Below are 15,936 nucleotides of genomic sequence, written 5' to 3' on the forward strand. Positions count from 1 at the left end.
TAATATTTAATGAACAACCGAATTACATTTGTTAGCCAATTGTGAGGTACTAATTATTTAAAAAAAGAAAAAAAACTGTACAAAAAATTTAATTATTAAAAAAACATTACTAAAATGACGAAAATACTCTTGCTATATTTGATGTATTATTTTGAATTGCTTTTGAAGTTTTTTGTTTGAGGGGCATTTTTGTCTAATTATTTTTATGTGAAGCTTGTGACATTAAAAAATAATGTTCATTGTCCCTTGGCTTTATATAATATATAAAGATTATATATGTATACGTTGTCAATATATGACTAAAATCTAATGATCTTCTTCTTCTTACATGCAATGCATGATTCAGCCAGTCGGAATATAAGTGTTGGTCGTTTATGTTCACGCCGTCGAGGAGAGCAAGTTCTGCACATGTACAATATGAAGATTAAGTTGATGATGAGGATACTATTACTCTGCTTCCTCAGCTACTTCTGGTTTCAGCTGTCCTTTGCTCAAAATGCTACCACTGATCCATCTGAAGGTTCTGTCTCTATCTCCCTACACACACATTCTTTGCCACATTTAAGTGTTTTTTACCAGGAACTGGGCTTTTTTTTCCTTCAACAAAATGATATTTTAAGTGTTTTTCGATTATATGAAATGAAGTTTCGAGGAACTTATTTGTAAAGCCCTTTCTCTTCCCATATACAAAACATCCACAAATTAAGGGTAATTTTCCTCTGTAATAATCAATTTGATCTCTCGTTTGATTCGAGATAGTCTGGTAAGTGGTAACACAAGTCAAATTATGGTGATATAATCTAATACACACAAGGATTGAATTAATATGGTGATATAATCTAATACACACAAGGACTGAATTAATTAACTGAGAGTGCAGTGAGGGCGTTGAACTCAATATTTGAACAATGGGACACACAAGTAGTGTCGGGGCATGGGAATATCAGTGGAGAACCCTGCAGTGGATCTGCCATCGATGGCACCGACATTGATAGCCCCAATATCAACCAACTGTATGTTAAACTACTCTCTCCTGATGAACAAGATTTCCATGCCACTGCTGATTTTTCACTTGCTACCTATATATATTAACGTCATAATTTGACTGTGTCGCTCCATTTTCTGTAGTTCTAAATGTTCAATCTTTTTGCTTTCCAGGAGAGCCTATGCCCTTAACATTCGAGGGGTGTTTCCAGAAGAATTTGTGGCTCTAAGATATCTCACATATTTGTATGATTTTTTTTCAACTCCCTTCTCTGTTTTTGGTTCATCAAAATCATATATTGGATATTAAAAATTGTAGAATTATCAGAGAGACGGGCCAAAAATTCACTTCCAACAACACTGGTACTATCTTTAACTTGGTAATTACCACATGCACAATTTTTGGTAATATCCAACTGATTGTGCATGTGGTAATTACCAAGTTAAAGATAGTACCAGTGTTGTTGGAAGTGAATTTTTGGCCCGTCTCTCTGATAATTCTACAATTTTTAATATCCAATATATGATTTTGATGAACCAAAAACAGAGAAGGGAGTTGAAAAAAAATCATACAAATATGTGAGATATCTTAGAGCCACAAATTCTTCTGGAAACACCCCTCGAATGTTAAGGGCATAGGCTCTCCTGGAAAGCAAAAAGATTGAACATTTAGAACTAATGCCGAGACCTTTTAAAGGTATGGGGTTTATCTCAAAAGGTCTCGGCATTAGTTGGAGTGAGATTTGGATATTTAAACTCTTCTTTCTTTATTTCTCTAGCCGATGTGGGAGTTCAACAAAAATATGGTGATGTTGTAAGATTAAGAGTTAACGATTACACTTCCTTTCAATTTTTGTAGGAGTATCGACCATAATTATTTCACCGGTCCCCTACCGGCATTCATTGGCAATATGTCTGCATTGACTGAATTGTAAGTAGTGAGAGAACATTTCTTTAAGTAGACTGAATTGTAAGTAGTGAGAGAACATTTCTTTAAGTACACATACTTCTGATGAGACCCGTAGCAATTTGTATACTTCATTTTGAATATCATGATCTACAGTTATGTTCTTTACACCTTTTCGCTACTATTTATGCCGATAATCTACAAAAAATCATTATGCTTTTATTGAATAATGCAGTACTAGTTTCCTGTTATGTAATGTTTAAGTTTAATGGTGCTTATCCTTCACTAACTGATATCTCCATTCAGGTCAATTGGCGTCAATTCATTCTCTGGGCCCATCCCCAAGGAGCTTGGAAACCTTAAGGAGCTAAATGTGCTGTAAGCCATGAAAAATGATAGCTTACAGTAAAATTTTGTGTCATAAACATTAGATACAGAACCTTCAATAATTGCTTTCAAGTAAGTGTTTGCCTGTTCAACATGACTTGCAGGAAGATCGGATCAAATTTCTTCTCTGGAACACTCCCTCCAGAACTTGGTAATTTAGTCAAGCTCGAGGAAATGTAAGTGCTTCGTTAATCTACAAAAAATCATTATGCTTTTATTGAATAATGCAGCATTAGTTTCCGGTTATGTAATGTTTAAGTTTAATGGTGCTTATTTTTCACTAACTGATATCTCCATTCAGGTCAGTGGGCATCAATTCATTATCTGGGCCCATCCCCAAGGAGCTTGGAAACCTAAAGGAGCTAACTGTGCTGTAAGCCTTGAAAAATGAGAAAGTGTACAGTAAAATTGTGTCATAAGCATTAGATACAGAACCTTCAATAACTGCTTTCAAGTAAGTGTTTGCCTGTTCAACATGACTTGCAGGAGCCTTGGAACAAATAATTTCTCCGGAACACTCCCTCCAGAACTTGGTAATTTAGTCAAGCTCGAGTACCAGTAAGTGCTTCGTTAAATCATCAAATTTGAATTACATGTTAATTCCTTACGGATGAGCAAAAATTGCACTTTATCGTATGAAATGGGTACTCATCAATTGCCTTATGATTTTCACAGTTACATTGACAGCTGTGGACTCAGTGGTGAAATTCCTTCAACATTTGCCAAGCTCACCAACATGCAAACCCTGTAAGAACGGCTCTTAAATCGTATTTTATATTTGTTCGTATATCCAGTACTTTGAGATTGCTTTTCTTGGATGAGCTTAGTATAAGTCAACTTTTTGAATTTTAGCTGGGCATCGGACAGTCCGTACTCAGGAAAGATACCTGATTTCATAGGGAATTGGACACAACTCATTGAGTTGTAAGTAGAGAAACCTTTTATGAAAGCAGACCTGAGGTGGATAATTTGTTCACAAGCTTCTTATATGTTTCTGTAGGCAATTTCAAGGGAACTCTTTCGAAGGCCCAATACCAACCAACTTTTCTCAACTGACCTCATTGAAGTCTCTAACTGACCTCATTGAAGTCTCTGTAAGTACAAATGTTTCATAAATTGTAATTCTCTCTCTCTTTCTCCGAAGACAGGATTTCAGTTTATTTTGCATATACTGATGTAGGCGAATCAGTGATATATACAATGGGAGCTCCTCTCTTGATTTCATAAAAAAATGGACAAGCTTGACTGAATTGTAAGTGAAGATTCTCATCAATCCAGATACTTTCATCTAACTTCTTTTTCCTTTTGAAATTTGATATCGTACTCCATCTACTTTTTATCAAATTTTATGTTTTTGGAATACAGAAAACTACGAAATGCATTAATCACTGGTACCATCCCATCTGATATTGGAGAATATCAAAGTCTACAGACTCTGTACGTACCAGCAAATATAAGCTTGAGTCCCAACGAGACCAATTAGTTTTCTTTCTTTCTGATTGCTCCTCTCAACTTACCGTTGGTGTTGCAGGGATCTGAGTTTCAACAATTTGACAGGCCAACTCCCAAGTTCTTTGTTCACCATGAGTGCTCTTACATCCTTGTAATCCCCGTCTTTATTATTATCTTTTTCTTGCCTTATCATACATTCCCTACTTTGATTGAAGATCTGGACTAATCCTTCTACATTTTGTGCACATCTGACCTTTTGTTTGTTCATCTTTTTTTCTTTTCTGGATGCCTTCTACTATAATCGAAATGGCCAGGTTTCTTGGAAACAATAGTCTCTCCGGACCTCTTCCAAGTGAAAAAAACAGTCAACTTCAGACTATGTAAGTCCTCGTTTCTTGAAGTAGTCATATAGAATGCACGGTGCATGTATGTGTTTTGTGTATAATCGTAAGCATTCTAATCCTATCTTACACAAGTTCTTAATAACTTTCATGCATTTTGTGTAATCTGTTTCTATTTTGTTATTTGCAGAGATTTATCTTACAATTTTTTATTAGGAAGCTTTCCTGAGTGGGGGACCAAAACATCGCAATTGTTCGTGTCCTTTTATCTTTCACCTTCATTTTACAGTTTAAATCACCAGAATATGTTCGGACAAAAAATTATCACTGAGATTCGTTTTCACCGTGCTACTTGCCTGCCTACTAAGTTTTGATCTTGTACATGGAATTTTCCTTTGATAAAGATATATTTCTTCATATGTTGATTGATTAATGATTTTTTGCAGGAACTTAGCGGTCAACAACTTCACATTTGACAGTTCAAACATAGCGTGAGTTGAAGTTTCTCTTACTCGTTTTAGACAAGCAATACTATCACTACTCTTCCACTACATGATTCTATTTGGATAACTAATAATTGTTCTCTGTGTTTGTAGTCTTCCTGGATTGAATTGCCTTCAGAGAAATTTTCCATGCAATCAAAATACCCCACGATGTAATCTGCTCTTATGTCACCCATCATTTACTATTTTAGCGCAACATCATGTTAGAGGAAAAGGCATTGCTTCTCTAGTTATGTATACATATGGATATAGATTGCAAGCATGTTTTCATAAGTTCAGTAATACGCATAACTGGCTAAAAATATGAGTCTTCAATTTGACGTTTCATCGCTAATCATGGCTAGCTTCTGGCATTACATGAAACTTTACAGATGCAAACTTCTCAATCAAGTGTGGTGGAAAACAAATGACGGGAAGTGATGGCATATTGTATGAGACTGAAGACTCAGCTCTTGGCCCAGCAACATTCAGTATAACCAGTACATGGAAATGGGCTGTCAGCAATGCCGGTTTGTTTTCTGACAGAAAGGACCCATCGTTTCTGGTAAATGCCGATGCACAAGTCACCGGAACAGATGTGACCCCAGAGCTTTTCCAGACTTCAAGAATGTCCCCAGGATCACTGAGATACTATGGCCTGGGCCTTGAGAATGGGCCTTACACTGTAACATTGCACTTTGCAGAGACGGTTTATGAAAATCACACTTCGCAAAAATGGGAAAGTCTAGGACGGCGTGTATTTGATATCTATATTCAGGTAAAACTACTTATAGAATAAAAATTCTAACTTATTTGAAGTAAACACTCATTGGACAGGTTTTCGATGTTTTAAGCTACATTAACTAAAGACAGTGATTTAAAGGAGATTAGAACTATCACCTACCTCTTCATTTGGTTGCAAGGGTACCCGCAGGACGAAGGATTTTGACATATCGAAAGAGGCAGGTGGGGTTAGCCGTGCAGTTGTGAGAAGATTCAATGTTAGCGTGTCAGAGAATTATCTTGAAATTCATCTGTTCTGGGCTGGTAAAGGGACTTGTTGCATACCCAAACAAGGTGATTATGGCCCACTAATAGCAGCTGTCCATGTTGCTTCAGGTATATTGTGTTTACTTATAGAGATTTCCTGTGAATGGTTTAAATATATTTTCTGTTGTTCATTTACACTGAAGAATTTCTCTTTTATCGCTCAGATTTTACACCAACAGTTTCCGAGCTTCCACCAACTACTCCAGGAAAGAAGAGCAGGACTGGGTTGATAGTCGGCATTGCAATTCCTGTTGGAGTTGCGAGCTTGCTATTAATATTTGCGATTCTATATATGAGGAGGAAAAAATCAAAAAAAGAGGATGATGAAGGTAAACGACTATATTGCGATTCTATACATAAGTTTCTCTGCTCTAACATTAACACACAGAAGTAAGAATGCTTTCACGAAAGTAAAACTTATGTCATACTGTTTCGTGTATGTGCAGATATTTTAGGATTAGGCCTCCGGTCATATACTTTCAGTTATGCTGAATTGAGAGCTGCAACTGAAGATTTTAATCCTTCAAATAAGCTAGGAGAGGGAGGATATGGCTCTGTTTATAAGGTGAAATCCGTATTACATCAATATCATGTACTTGAAGTAATGACAAGGGAAAAGAGAGAGAGCGAGTGAGCAAGAGAAGAAAATATAGCTTTTTTTTTTGTTAAATTACACAGTAGCCTCTCAGGTTTTGAGGTCTATTACAACTCCACACAACAACTTTAAAACATTTCACTTTCATACCTCAAGTACTATTTTATTTCAATATAATACATCCGTTAGATTTTCCATCCATTAATCCGTTAAATGCTGACGTGGCTACCACATTTGTGCCACGTGGCTGCCAAATGTTTGCCACGTGGCAAATAAAATATTTTTTTAATTTTTTTTAAATCCTGAATTTTCTCAACAAAAAAAAAAAACCCCAGATCTGCAAGAAGAAGAATAATAGGGAGGAAGAAAGAAAAAGAAAAAAAAATTGTCCTCCCCCCCCTAGCGACCTAGAAGAAGAAGAAGAAGAAGAAGAAGAAGAAGAGGGAGGAAAGTGTAATTTACCTTTTTTTTTCTTTCCTTTCACGTCACTAAATTGTGTTTCTGTGTACATTGTAGGGTACACTTTCTGATGGTAGAGTAGTGGCTGTGAAGCAACTTTCAGTATCATCTCACCAAGGGAAGAGTCAATTTGTATCTGAAATTGCTACCATATCTGCTGTGCAGCATCGGAATCTAGTGAAATTGTATGGATGCTGCATCGAAGGCAGCCAACGCATTTTGGTTTATGAGTATCTTGAAAACAAGAGCCTTGATCAGGCACTTTTTGGTACAAACCTATCTACAATTAGGTTTCATAGAAACAACATTTTCTACAGTTTCAAGCACTCTAAAATTACTTAAAAAATGTTTTTGATTGGATGTGTTCACTAATATTTCAGGGACAAGTAACTTGCACCTTAGCTGGCCTACTCGATTCAATATATTGTTGGGAATAGCAAGAGGACTTGCTTACCTCCATGAGGAGTCAAGGCCAAGGATTGTACATCGAGATGTCAAAGCCAGTAATATTTTGCTCGACGCAGAACTCTCCCCAAAAATATCAGATTTTGGATTGGCAAAGCTTTATGATGACGAGAAAACCCACATCAGCACCCGGGTTGCAGGGACAATGTAAGCCATCCTTTATTGTTTTTCTATAGGTTACATATATTATAGCCACACACATTTATACTTGCATGAAATTTTAATACACATCATGTTAATAATGCCACTAATGATCTCAGGAAACATTGTACAACCATTTGATTATCTTGCATTGCAGAGGCTATTTGGCACCAGAGTATGCAATGCGTGGACATTTGACAGAGAAGGCTGATGTGTTTGGTTTTGGAGTCGTTGCTTTGGAGATCCTCAGCGGGAGACCAAACTCTGACAATAACTTAGATCCAGAAAAGATTTATCTTCTTGAATGGGTAGGAATTGCATTCCCCTAGCTTTATTTTGGCATTGTTGTGAAAAACTTATTCACCCTTTTTCTTGGACCATGGCATAATGTTTTTCAGACATGGACTCTACATGAAAACGACCAAATTCTGGGGCTCGTGGATCCGAGATTGACAGAATTTGACAAAACTGAAGGGACTAGACTGATAAGAGCAGCTCTCCTGTGCACGCAGGCATCACCGATGATGAGGCCATCTATGTCACGCGTGGTGGCAATGCTCTCTGGAGATATTGACATAGGCACTGTCATGTCGAAGCCGAGCTATTTGACAGATTATGATTTTAAAGATGTAACGACATTGTCAAAAAGTAGCTTTTTGATGAAGGATGATACCCCATCAACTGCATCCAAGCATAGTAATGACCGCCTCAACTATCAGCCCGAAGGTAGCAATGCAAGTGGTACTAAAACCCTCTGGGTTGACCCTGCGCCTTCTCCAGTAAACGTCACTCAGTCACTGCTTGCTGGCATTAGAGGAGAAGGAAGGTGATAAATAATGATTTCCGCATGCTTTTTTTTATCCTTTTGTGCACCCATGTACTTGTCCTTGGGTATTTTCTGCCTCTAAGGTTTTGGCTATGATGATGTATAACTAAAATAAGATATGATTTTATAGATATTTGAGTCAAACTTACATGTCAATTTTGTGTTAGTATGTTGCAGTGTAAATCTCCTCTTTTAATCAAGAGGAAAAAAATGGATGTTTCTTTTTCTATAGTTGGTGCTATTCACACTCCCATTTTAACTTCTCACACATTTTTTTTGGTAATTTTTGTTTTTTGGTAAATTTTAATTCATTTGATCCGATGGTGAAAATTGAGAAGAGTGAGTGGAGGTAAAAATAGGTGTGAATAGCACCACCTTTTCTATCTGATAGCCAAGTACGTATAATCAAACATAAGCAACCTTAGTATTTTTTATTTTTTTTTGAAAACCTTGGCAGGATGAGGTAAATTTATTGATAGGAAAAAAGAAGTTATACCTAGTCAGGAGGGGACATAAACCTTACCCCCTCATAGAACAAGAAAAACAAAATACAAAGAGGGGGGACGTATACCTTACCCCTTTTGAAAAAGAAAATACAAGAAAAAGAGGGGGGAGGGGGGACATAGACCATATCCCTTTTGAAAAAGAAAATACAAGAAAAAGATTGAGTGGACATATACCTAAACCCTTCTATAAACCTTAAAAGGTATGAACCTGCAAGACAAGCTGCAAAACGAAAAAGGAAATCCAAAAAATTACGTTAAAAAGGGAAATCACACATCAAGAAGGGAAGACAAACTTGTAGGCTGGCATGCCCAAGAAGTCAAAGTGCAGAAGAGGAAGAATCTCTATAGGAGGAGCGGAATGCCAAACAAGTGAAGATAAGAGAAGCCCTAAATTGGTTATTTTGTCAGCAACGACATTCCCTTCTCGAAATGTATGAGAGCAACGGAAAACCATGTTTTGCAAACGAAGAATACAATTGTCCCAGCGTGTCTGGAGCGACCAAGGAGGAGAGAAGGATCCAGAAGCAAAATAGGATATCACACTAGAAGAGTCACTTTCAAGCCATAAATTTTGCCAACCCCACGCATGAGCCAATTCCACAGCAAGGATGACAACATGGAGATCCGCATAGAAAGAAGCACGATGCCCCAAGCTTAGGGAGAAACCACCAAGAAAATATCCCGCAAAATCTCTGAAAACCCCGCACAAGCCGCAGGACCCGGGTTACCTTTAGCAAGGCCATCATTATTCACTTTGACCCAAGAAAAAGGAGGGGAGTGCCAAATAACATGGACTATAAAAGGAGCTTTACAAGACTTAGCCGAGATTCCAAGAGAGACTAAAAGTTGCCTATCCAAAATGCCTCGTACATGACCAGGGGTGAGAACTCTAACTTGCCTAATCCAGGTCAAGGTGGAACGACATGAGTTATTGTCAATTGTTGATTGATTATGGGGTCACCCTAATGTGACTCTTTGGTAGGGTTTTTGCATAAGCCAACTTTTTTACATGAGTGATTGTTAATTGTTGGTCGATCAGCGTCACCTGAAGAAATTCTTTGGTTAAATTGCTATGCAAATGTCACCTTTCTCACATGAGTGGTCTCAACGGTGGGGCCGGGTAAAACCAAAATCCAGGGAAGTTCATGCTCACCAAAGCAAATCTCAGTAGAAAAATAACCTCGGATCAATAAAAAATTCCAAAGCAAGATCAACCCGTTTAAGGCTATGGTGCTCGTCTAGTTGTCTTTGTGCCTTTTTTCTATACATTTGGAAGCATATTCGTGCGTGAAACTGCCAGTGCCAGATCACTTGAGGCAACAAATCCAGGCCCCACATTTTATTCGTTTCTATTGCCCCCACCCCCACTGAAAGTGACCGTTAGAATTTGAACGTTATAAGCCTACCGTTTTCCAGTCCCACTTTTTTAATTCTTGTCGCTCACTTCGCTCTTCTGGACAGAATCAGAAACCCCCAGATCATCATACTTCACTCTACAAAAGTATTAATTACATGTACACACACACACACTTATTAGCAGCATATATACACCTATATATAAATACTCTTAGTCTCATCATAACTCAAAGAAATGAAAGCTTTGGAGAAGTGAAAGTAGTAGCAGAAACTAGAAGAAGAAAGGGAGACATCTTTGTCTCACCCAAGAAGCTGAAGTTGCTGCCTGTCAAGAAGTGTTTGTATGTGGTCAAGGCAAGCACCTTCTTGACCATCTTATCTGGCTTCAAATTCGCATTCACTGCTTCTTCTAAAATCACATCGAACACCTTCCCGAAATCAGCCGTCCAGTCCTGGCTTTTGATCAAAGTCTGCATATATTTGGTATTCGAATTAAGATCCTAGCCTTGTATCGAATGCAGCTGCAGGTTTTTGCTTTAGGTGACCACATTTCCCTTCCATGGCTCGTCACTCAATTGAGGCAACAAAAGCCCCAAAGCCAAACCCGCCGACAAGGAGTTGTCGACATCACACACAGCCAACCAATTCTTCAGCTTCCCCTGCTTTAAGTAGACCTTCACCATTTTCTTCCACTTAACATCAGCATCTTGCTCGAGCTCGGGATACATGACATAGCTTAATATGTCATGCGGAAGCAGCGCGGCATCTCCAGGATCAATCTCATTGGCTGCAGCTAGTTGCCTTCGCTTGGACTCCGCTCTATAACCCCACCGGTTGGCAGGTTCCCAGCCCTCTGGCGCCTTAGTTTTTCTCAAGGGCGACAAAACCTCCTTCCTCAGTCGGTAATTACAACAAACACTACCGTCCCCTTCTCGGCGGCATGATTCTGGCGGGAAAACCTTCCTTGCTATGTTTTTGAACAGCATATGATGATCAGCGGTGGTAGGCAAAGAGGTAGCCGATTGGGTAATCTCCAAGCAGTAATCATCATGACGGTCATGGTCATGATCCTTGTGATGATGAAATTTTTCAATATCAGACTTGAGGCACTGGGCGAAAATATCCAAAACACAGCCGTGCAAGAAGCGGTAATCAGCGTCGCGCTCTTATCTCTGAGCCGCCTTGTTGGCCGTGTGGATCCCCTTCCTCCTCAACAACAATTCGCTTGCCTTTGACTTGGCGTCCTTTTCCTTTACCTTCACCATTCCGTTTGAATCCGCCTCCTCCCTCGTCCTCCCAGTAAATTTCAAGTGAGCTTCGCCCCGTAGAACCTGCGAGAGAATGCAGGGAAGGTCTAGGATATGTCCGAAGGAGCCGGAAATTGGCACGAGATTGTAAGCAAGGGTTTTGGGGTGGTTCTGGTGGAGACAACCGCCGCCGTGAAGAAAGCTGTCTTGGTTGCGTTTTCCATCGTCGCCGCGTCTGTGTATGAAGTTCCAGATGAGGGAAGCACTTGGTTCATCAGAGTTTCGTGGAATTCCACGGTCGACATGGCGTCCTGTCCCTTGGCGCAGTGGAAGTACATATCAACGCAAGGGTTGTTGTGGAAGCGTAACTGGGGCTGTTGTTTGAAGTTGAACTGCTCGGGCGGCGGCGGAGGGGGCGGAGGCGGAGCAATTCTTGTGAATTGCGGCCAAACGGCCTTGTTTCGGCATGCTTCCAGAATCGATATCATGTTCACTCGCAGCACGGGCTTCGTCATCATCGTTTTCATCGCAGCAGCTCAAATTCGAATTGAATAAATTAGTTGTATAGTTACTCTCTTTGCTTTCCCGATGAATTTCTCTCTTCTTATATTTCTCTGTTTGCTTGGGAACCAAGGATTAGTTTTCCTCAATATATTCATATGATTAGGTTTCCTAAAACAAAAAAAATATGATTAGGATTTTCGATTATATGCACCAATTTTTACACCGTCGATTTCCTTAGACTTTTGACCAAATAAAAAAAGCAACGATCTTAATCATCTATTGTCTAACAAATATTATACACCGAAACATAATAAAATTTTCTACAAAATTTAATCTACCTATCATTTATAAAAATAATTCAAATATTTTTTTTAGGGGTGTGATATCCACACATCCCTTTTTACTTCTCCCACACATTTTTGGTTTTCAGCCGTCGGATCGGATGAATTAAAGAAGATCAACAGACATAAATTAACAAAGGATGTGTAAGAAGTAAAAAGGGGTGTGTGGATAGCACACCCCTTTTTTTATCTTCCATACATTTATAAATTCATATATATGCTAATATATATAGTACGTACTTATATCATGTTTACTCATTTTTAAGCTTGTTGGAGAGGTGGAAACTAGGCTTGGGCACCATGAATTTCCTACTTGGGCTCTAGCTCCAACGCGAGAAATCTTCTAAACAGAAAGGGCATTTATAATTCAATTCAAATACATATACTTACTTTCTTTTTTTTTTTAGTGAAAAATACTTAAATTTACTTTGATTTAGCATACCAAAATTTTCCTTGACTTGATAGAGACGAATTAAAACTTGGGTGTACAAAAAAAGGCACATTGATGTGATCTACTGACCTCAAATGACTAGCATCATACAATTACACGTCGTAGGTCCAATAGTTAGAAGTGATGAGGCCAACTAGCTTAGTTTTATGTTTTGACTAGTTATTTTCGGTTTAAGTTGAGCTAGTCCAATAGTTAAAAGTGATGAGGCCAACTAGCTTAGTTTTATGTTTTGACTAGTTCTTTTCGGTTTAAGTTGAGCTAGTCTTGCATGTATGTTTCTTGGATACAACTAGGTTTTTTGACACTTCCCGATCCCGATATTCCACGAACACCAAGATAGGCATGTGTTAGCCGACACCCAAGCGTGACGAAAACCATTTATTGAATGCAAATGCTGAGAATAAGGAATAAATAAGACTTATAAATTTAAATATAATGAATATGCATTTAAGGAACGTGTACAACTAACTAGAATACTAAAAGAAATAATATAAAATTGAATGAATAAAAGAATGGGTCCTACACCGAGAGGACTCGAAGATGCCGATGCGAAAGTGCCTTGACGCCAGAATTGTATACCTGGATTCTAAGTCCTAAAGGGGGCACAAAACAAACGTGAGTGGACCAAGTTGATATATATATATATATATATAGTAAAACAATTATCAACATTGTTAAAATGCATGAAATAAACATGTTGGAATAATGGTGAAATTAGGCTAGTCAACTTTCTTGTTCAAAGTTAGGCAAGTTAGGTTAGTCAAGCAAGATAGGTAAGTTAGGCAAAATTAGGCTTATGATCTTTTTCTTCCCTATATATATGTTTCATCTTGTAATTGTTTCATCAAGCAAATATTCATCAAAATTCAATATGGTATCAGAGCTGTGATCTGGGAAAAACCACAAAACACAGCTCTAAAGCAGCCACGAGGTCAACCATTCTAGGCATGGCCTCTCATTCAAAATGGGAAAATCCCAACCACCCGCTCTATCTCCACCACTCGGATCAACCTGGTGCAATCCTCGTACCACAACCATTGGTGGAAGACAACTACAACACATGGGTTCAATCCATGAGTATGGCTTTAACGATCAAGAACAAACTTGGTTTTGTTGATGGAACGATCAACAAACCAAGTGAGGATAATTTTGAGGAGCTGCAGCAATGGAATCGCTGCAACAACTTGGTCAAGACATGGTTACTAGGCTCCATGTCAAAGGAGATTTCAGGGAGTGTCATCAACTACAAGGATGCTCGACAAATGTGGACCGATCTGCAGGAGAGGTTCTCACATGTGAATATAGTTCAGCTGTTCCATGTTGAGAACGAGATCCATGATTGTGTCCAAAGCAATATGAGTGTAAGTTCTTACTTCACTAAACTTAAAAGTTTATGGGATGAACGTGATACTTTGTGTTCCATTCCAGCATGCAGTTGTGGAACAAAGAATGAGATGAACTCATATGTTGAAACTCAGAAAACCATGAAGTTCCTTATGGGACTGAACGAATCGTATGCTACGGTTCGAAGCAATACTCTTCTTCTCGAACCACTGCCTACGGTGAACAAGGCATATGCGTTGGTCCTTCGACATAAACGCCAGGCAGAGGTTTCCAATGGGAAAAGCACACAACTAGAAACTGCTGTCTTTGCAGTGAAGAATCTGTCGCGAGAACCTACACCTGAAGACAAGGAGATGCGATGTGGAAAGTGCAATAAAACCAATCACATCACCAAAAATTGTCGTGCACATCTCAAGTGCACTTTTTGCGGATGGAAAGGCCACACGTTCGATTTCTGTCGAAAACGGAAAGCAGCCACAGAGACCGAATCCAATCGTCTCTTTTCTTCAAAGGGGAATCAAGTTTCACAAAGTAACAAGCAAGAGACAGTGCCTAATTTCCCGTTCTCTCAGGAGGACTGCAAGCAAATCCTTCAGATGTTGAACAAGAACAAATCATCATTTGCCAATCAAGTCAGTAATCTTCCTAGTCATGAAGAACTTTCAGGTAAAGCCTTCTCCTTTTCATGTAAAGGAACCAAAAGTATTTGGATCCTGGACAGTGGTGCCACAGATCACATAGTTTGCAGTCCTAGTCTCCTTACACACTCATGAGCTGTTGAAAATCATACAGTTGAACTGCCAAATGGTTCCGTTGCCAAAGTCACTCACATTGGACAAGTTGTTTTCTCTCATAATCTTATCCTTGAAAATGTCCTATGTGTGCCGTTCTTTAGGTTGAATTTAATATCTATCAGTAAACTAGCCTATGATTCCTTATATGTCACCATTTTCTTCACCCAATTTTGTGTCATTCAGGACCTTCGCTCGGGGAAGATGATTGGGACAGGAACTGAAAGGGATGGACTTTACTACCTCGACCCATCAAAGAAAGGAACATGCAACAATATTCAAACCGTCTCACCAAAGCTTTGGCACCAACGCCTAGGACACCCATCTCATAAAGTCACTTCGTTAGTACCTTTATTTAACAATAAGGCTTGTGATTTGGAAAAATGTTTAATTTGCCTATTGGCCAAACAAACAAGATCACCCTTTCCTTTGAGTTCTATTTCTACCAAATCATGTTTTGAATTATTACATATTGATATTTGGGGTGGTTATCAAGTTGCTTCTATTTCAGGTGCCAAGTATTTCCTTACCATCGTAGATGACTACACTAGAAGCACTTGGGTTTATTTGATGAAACATAAATCTGACACAAAAGACATTTTAGTCGGATTCATTCAAATGATTGAGACTCAATTCAATACCAGAGTTCAAATCATACGAAGTGACAATGGCCCTGAGTTTAAGCTTGAGCAATTTTATGCTCTCAAAGGCATCATACATCAATCTAGTTGTGTCAACACACCACAACAAAATGGTGTTGCCGAACGTAAACACCGGCATTTGCTCAATGTTGCTCGGGCTTTGCTCTTTCAAGCTTGTTTGCCAAAACGTTTTTGGGGGGATGCAATCTTAACCTCAGCCTACCTCATCAATAGAACACCCACTCCACTTCTCCAAGGTAAAACACCTTACGAAAAACTGTTTCACAAAGCACCTAACTATTCCCATTTAAAGGTTTTCGGTAGTTTATGTTTTGCTTCTACACACGCCCAAAGGCCCTCTAAATTCGACCCCCGTGCAATCCAATGCATTTTTCTTGGGTATCCTTATGGTCAAAAGGGTTATAAATTGTTTGATATAAAACACAATAAGACTTTTGTTTCTAGGGATGTTGTTTTTTTTTAAGATCATTTTCCATTCCAAAATCATACCACTTCCGCTGCCCCGTCTCCATCAAACATTACACCCTCACCCATCACGTTTGACTTGACCTCTCCCATTGAGTCGCACTCAAGCCTTGCACCCGAAGAAATAAACATCACCTCTCCCACACTTGCCGACATCACACCACTCTCATCTCCTTTACC

The 15,936-nt window shown here is 38.8% G+C and overlaps 2 protein-coding genes across 2 annotated transcripts; both read left to right on the forward strand.

The window, feature by feature from the left end:
* The first annotated feature begins 1,357 nt into the window (after positions 1-1,357).
* On the forward strand, positions 1,358-8,316 carry LOC103425349 (probable LRR receptor-like serine/threonine-protein kinase At1g56130). Its single transcript, XM_070821392.1, has 23 exons — positions 1,358-1,915; positions 2,198-2,269; positions 2,383-2,454; positions 2,580-2,651; positions 2,765-2,836; positions 2,954-3,025; positions 3,131-3,202; positions 3,279-3,344; positions 3,459-3,530; positions 3,644-3,715; positions 3,810-3,881; positions 4,045-4,110; positions 4,262-4,324; positions 4,518-4,562; positions 4,668-4,726; positions 4,946-5,331; positions 5,477-5,672; positions 5,768-5,932; positions 6,050-6,168; positions 6,715-6,925; positions 7,038-7,269; positions 7,421-7,571; positions 7,662-8,316. Exons 1-23 carry the CDS (start codon positions 1,896-1,898, stop codon positions 8,091-8,093), a joined length of 2,859 nt encoding a protein of 952 aa, XP_070677493.1. The 5' UTR covers positions 1,358-1,895; the 3' UTR covers positions 8,094-8,316.
* Positions 8,317-13,338: 5,022 nt separating this feature from the next.
* LOC103412043 (uncharacterized) lies at positions 13,339-14,967 on the forward strand. The gene is made up of 2 exons (XM_029102984.2): positions 13,339-14,504; positions 14,816-14,967. Exons 1-2 carry the CDS (start codon positions 13,442-13,444, stop codon positions 14,851-14,853), a joined length of 1,101 nt encoding a protein of 366 aa, XP_028958817.1. The 5' UTR covers positions 13,339-13,441; the 3' UTR covers positions 14,854-14,967.
* The last annotated feature ends 969 nt before the right edge of the window (positions 14,968-15,936 follow it).

The sequence above is a fragment of the Malus domestica genome, chromosome 05 (assembly GCF_042453785.1).
Source record: "Malus domestica chromosome 05, GDT2T_hap1".
Taxonomy (NCBI): domain Eukaryota; kingdom Viridiplantae; phylum Streptophyta; class Magnoliopsida; order Rosales; family Rosaceae; genus Malus; species Malus domestica.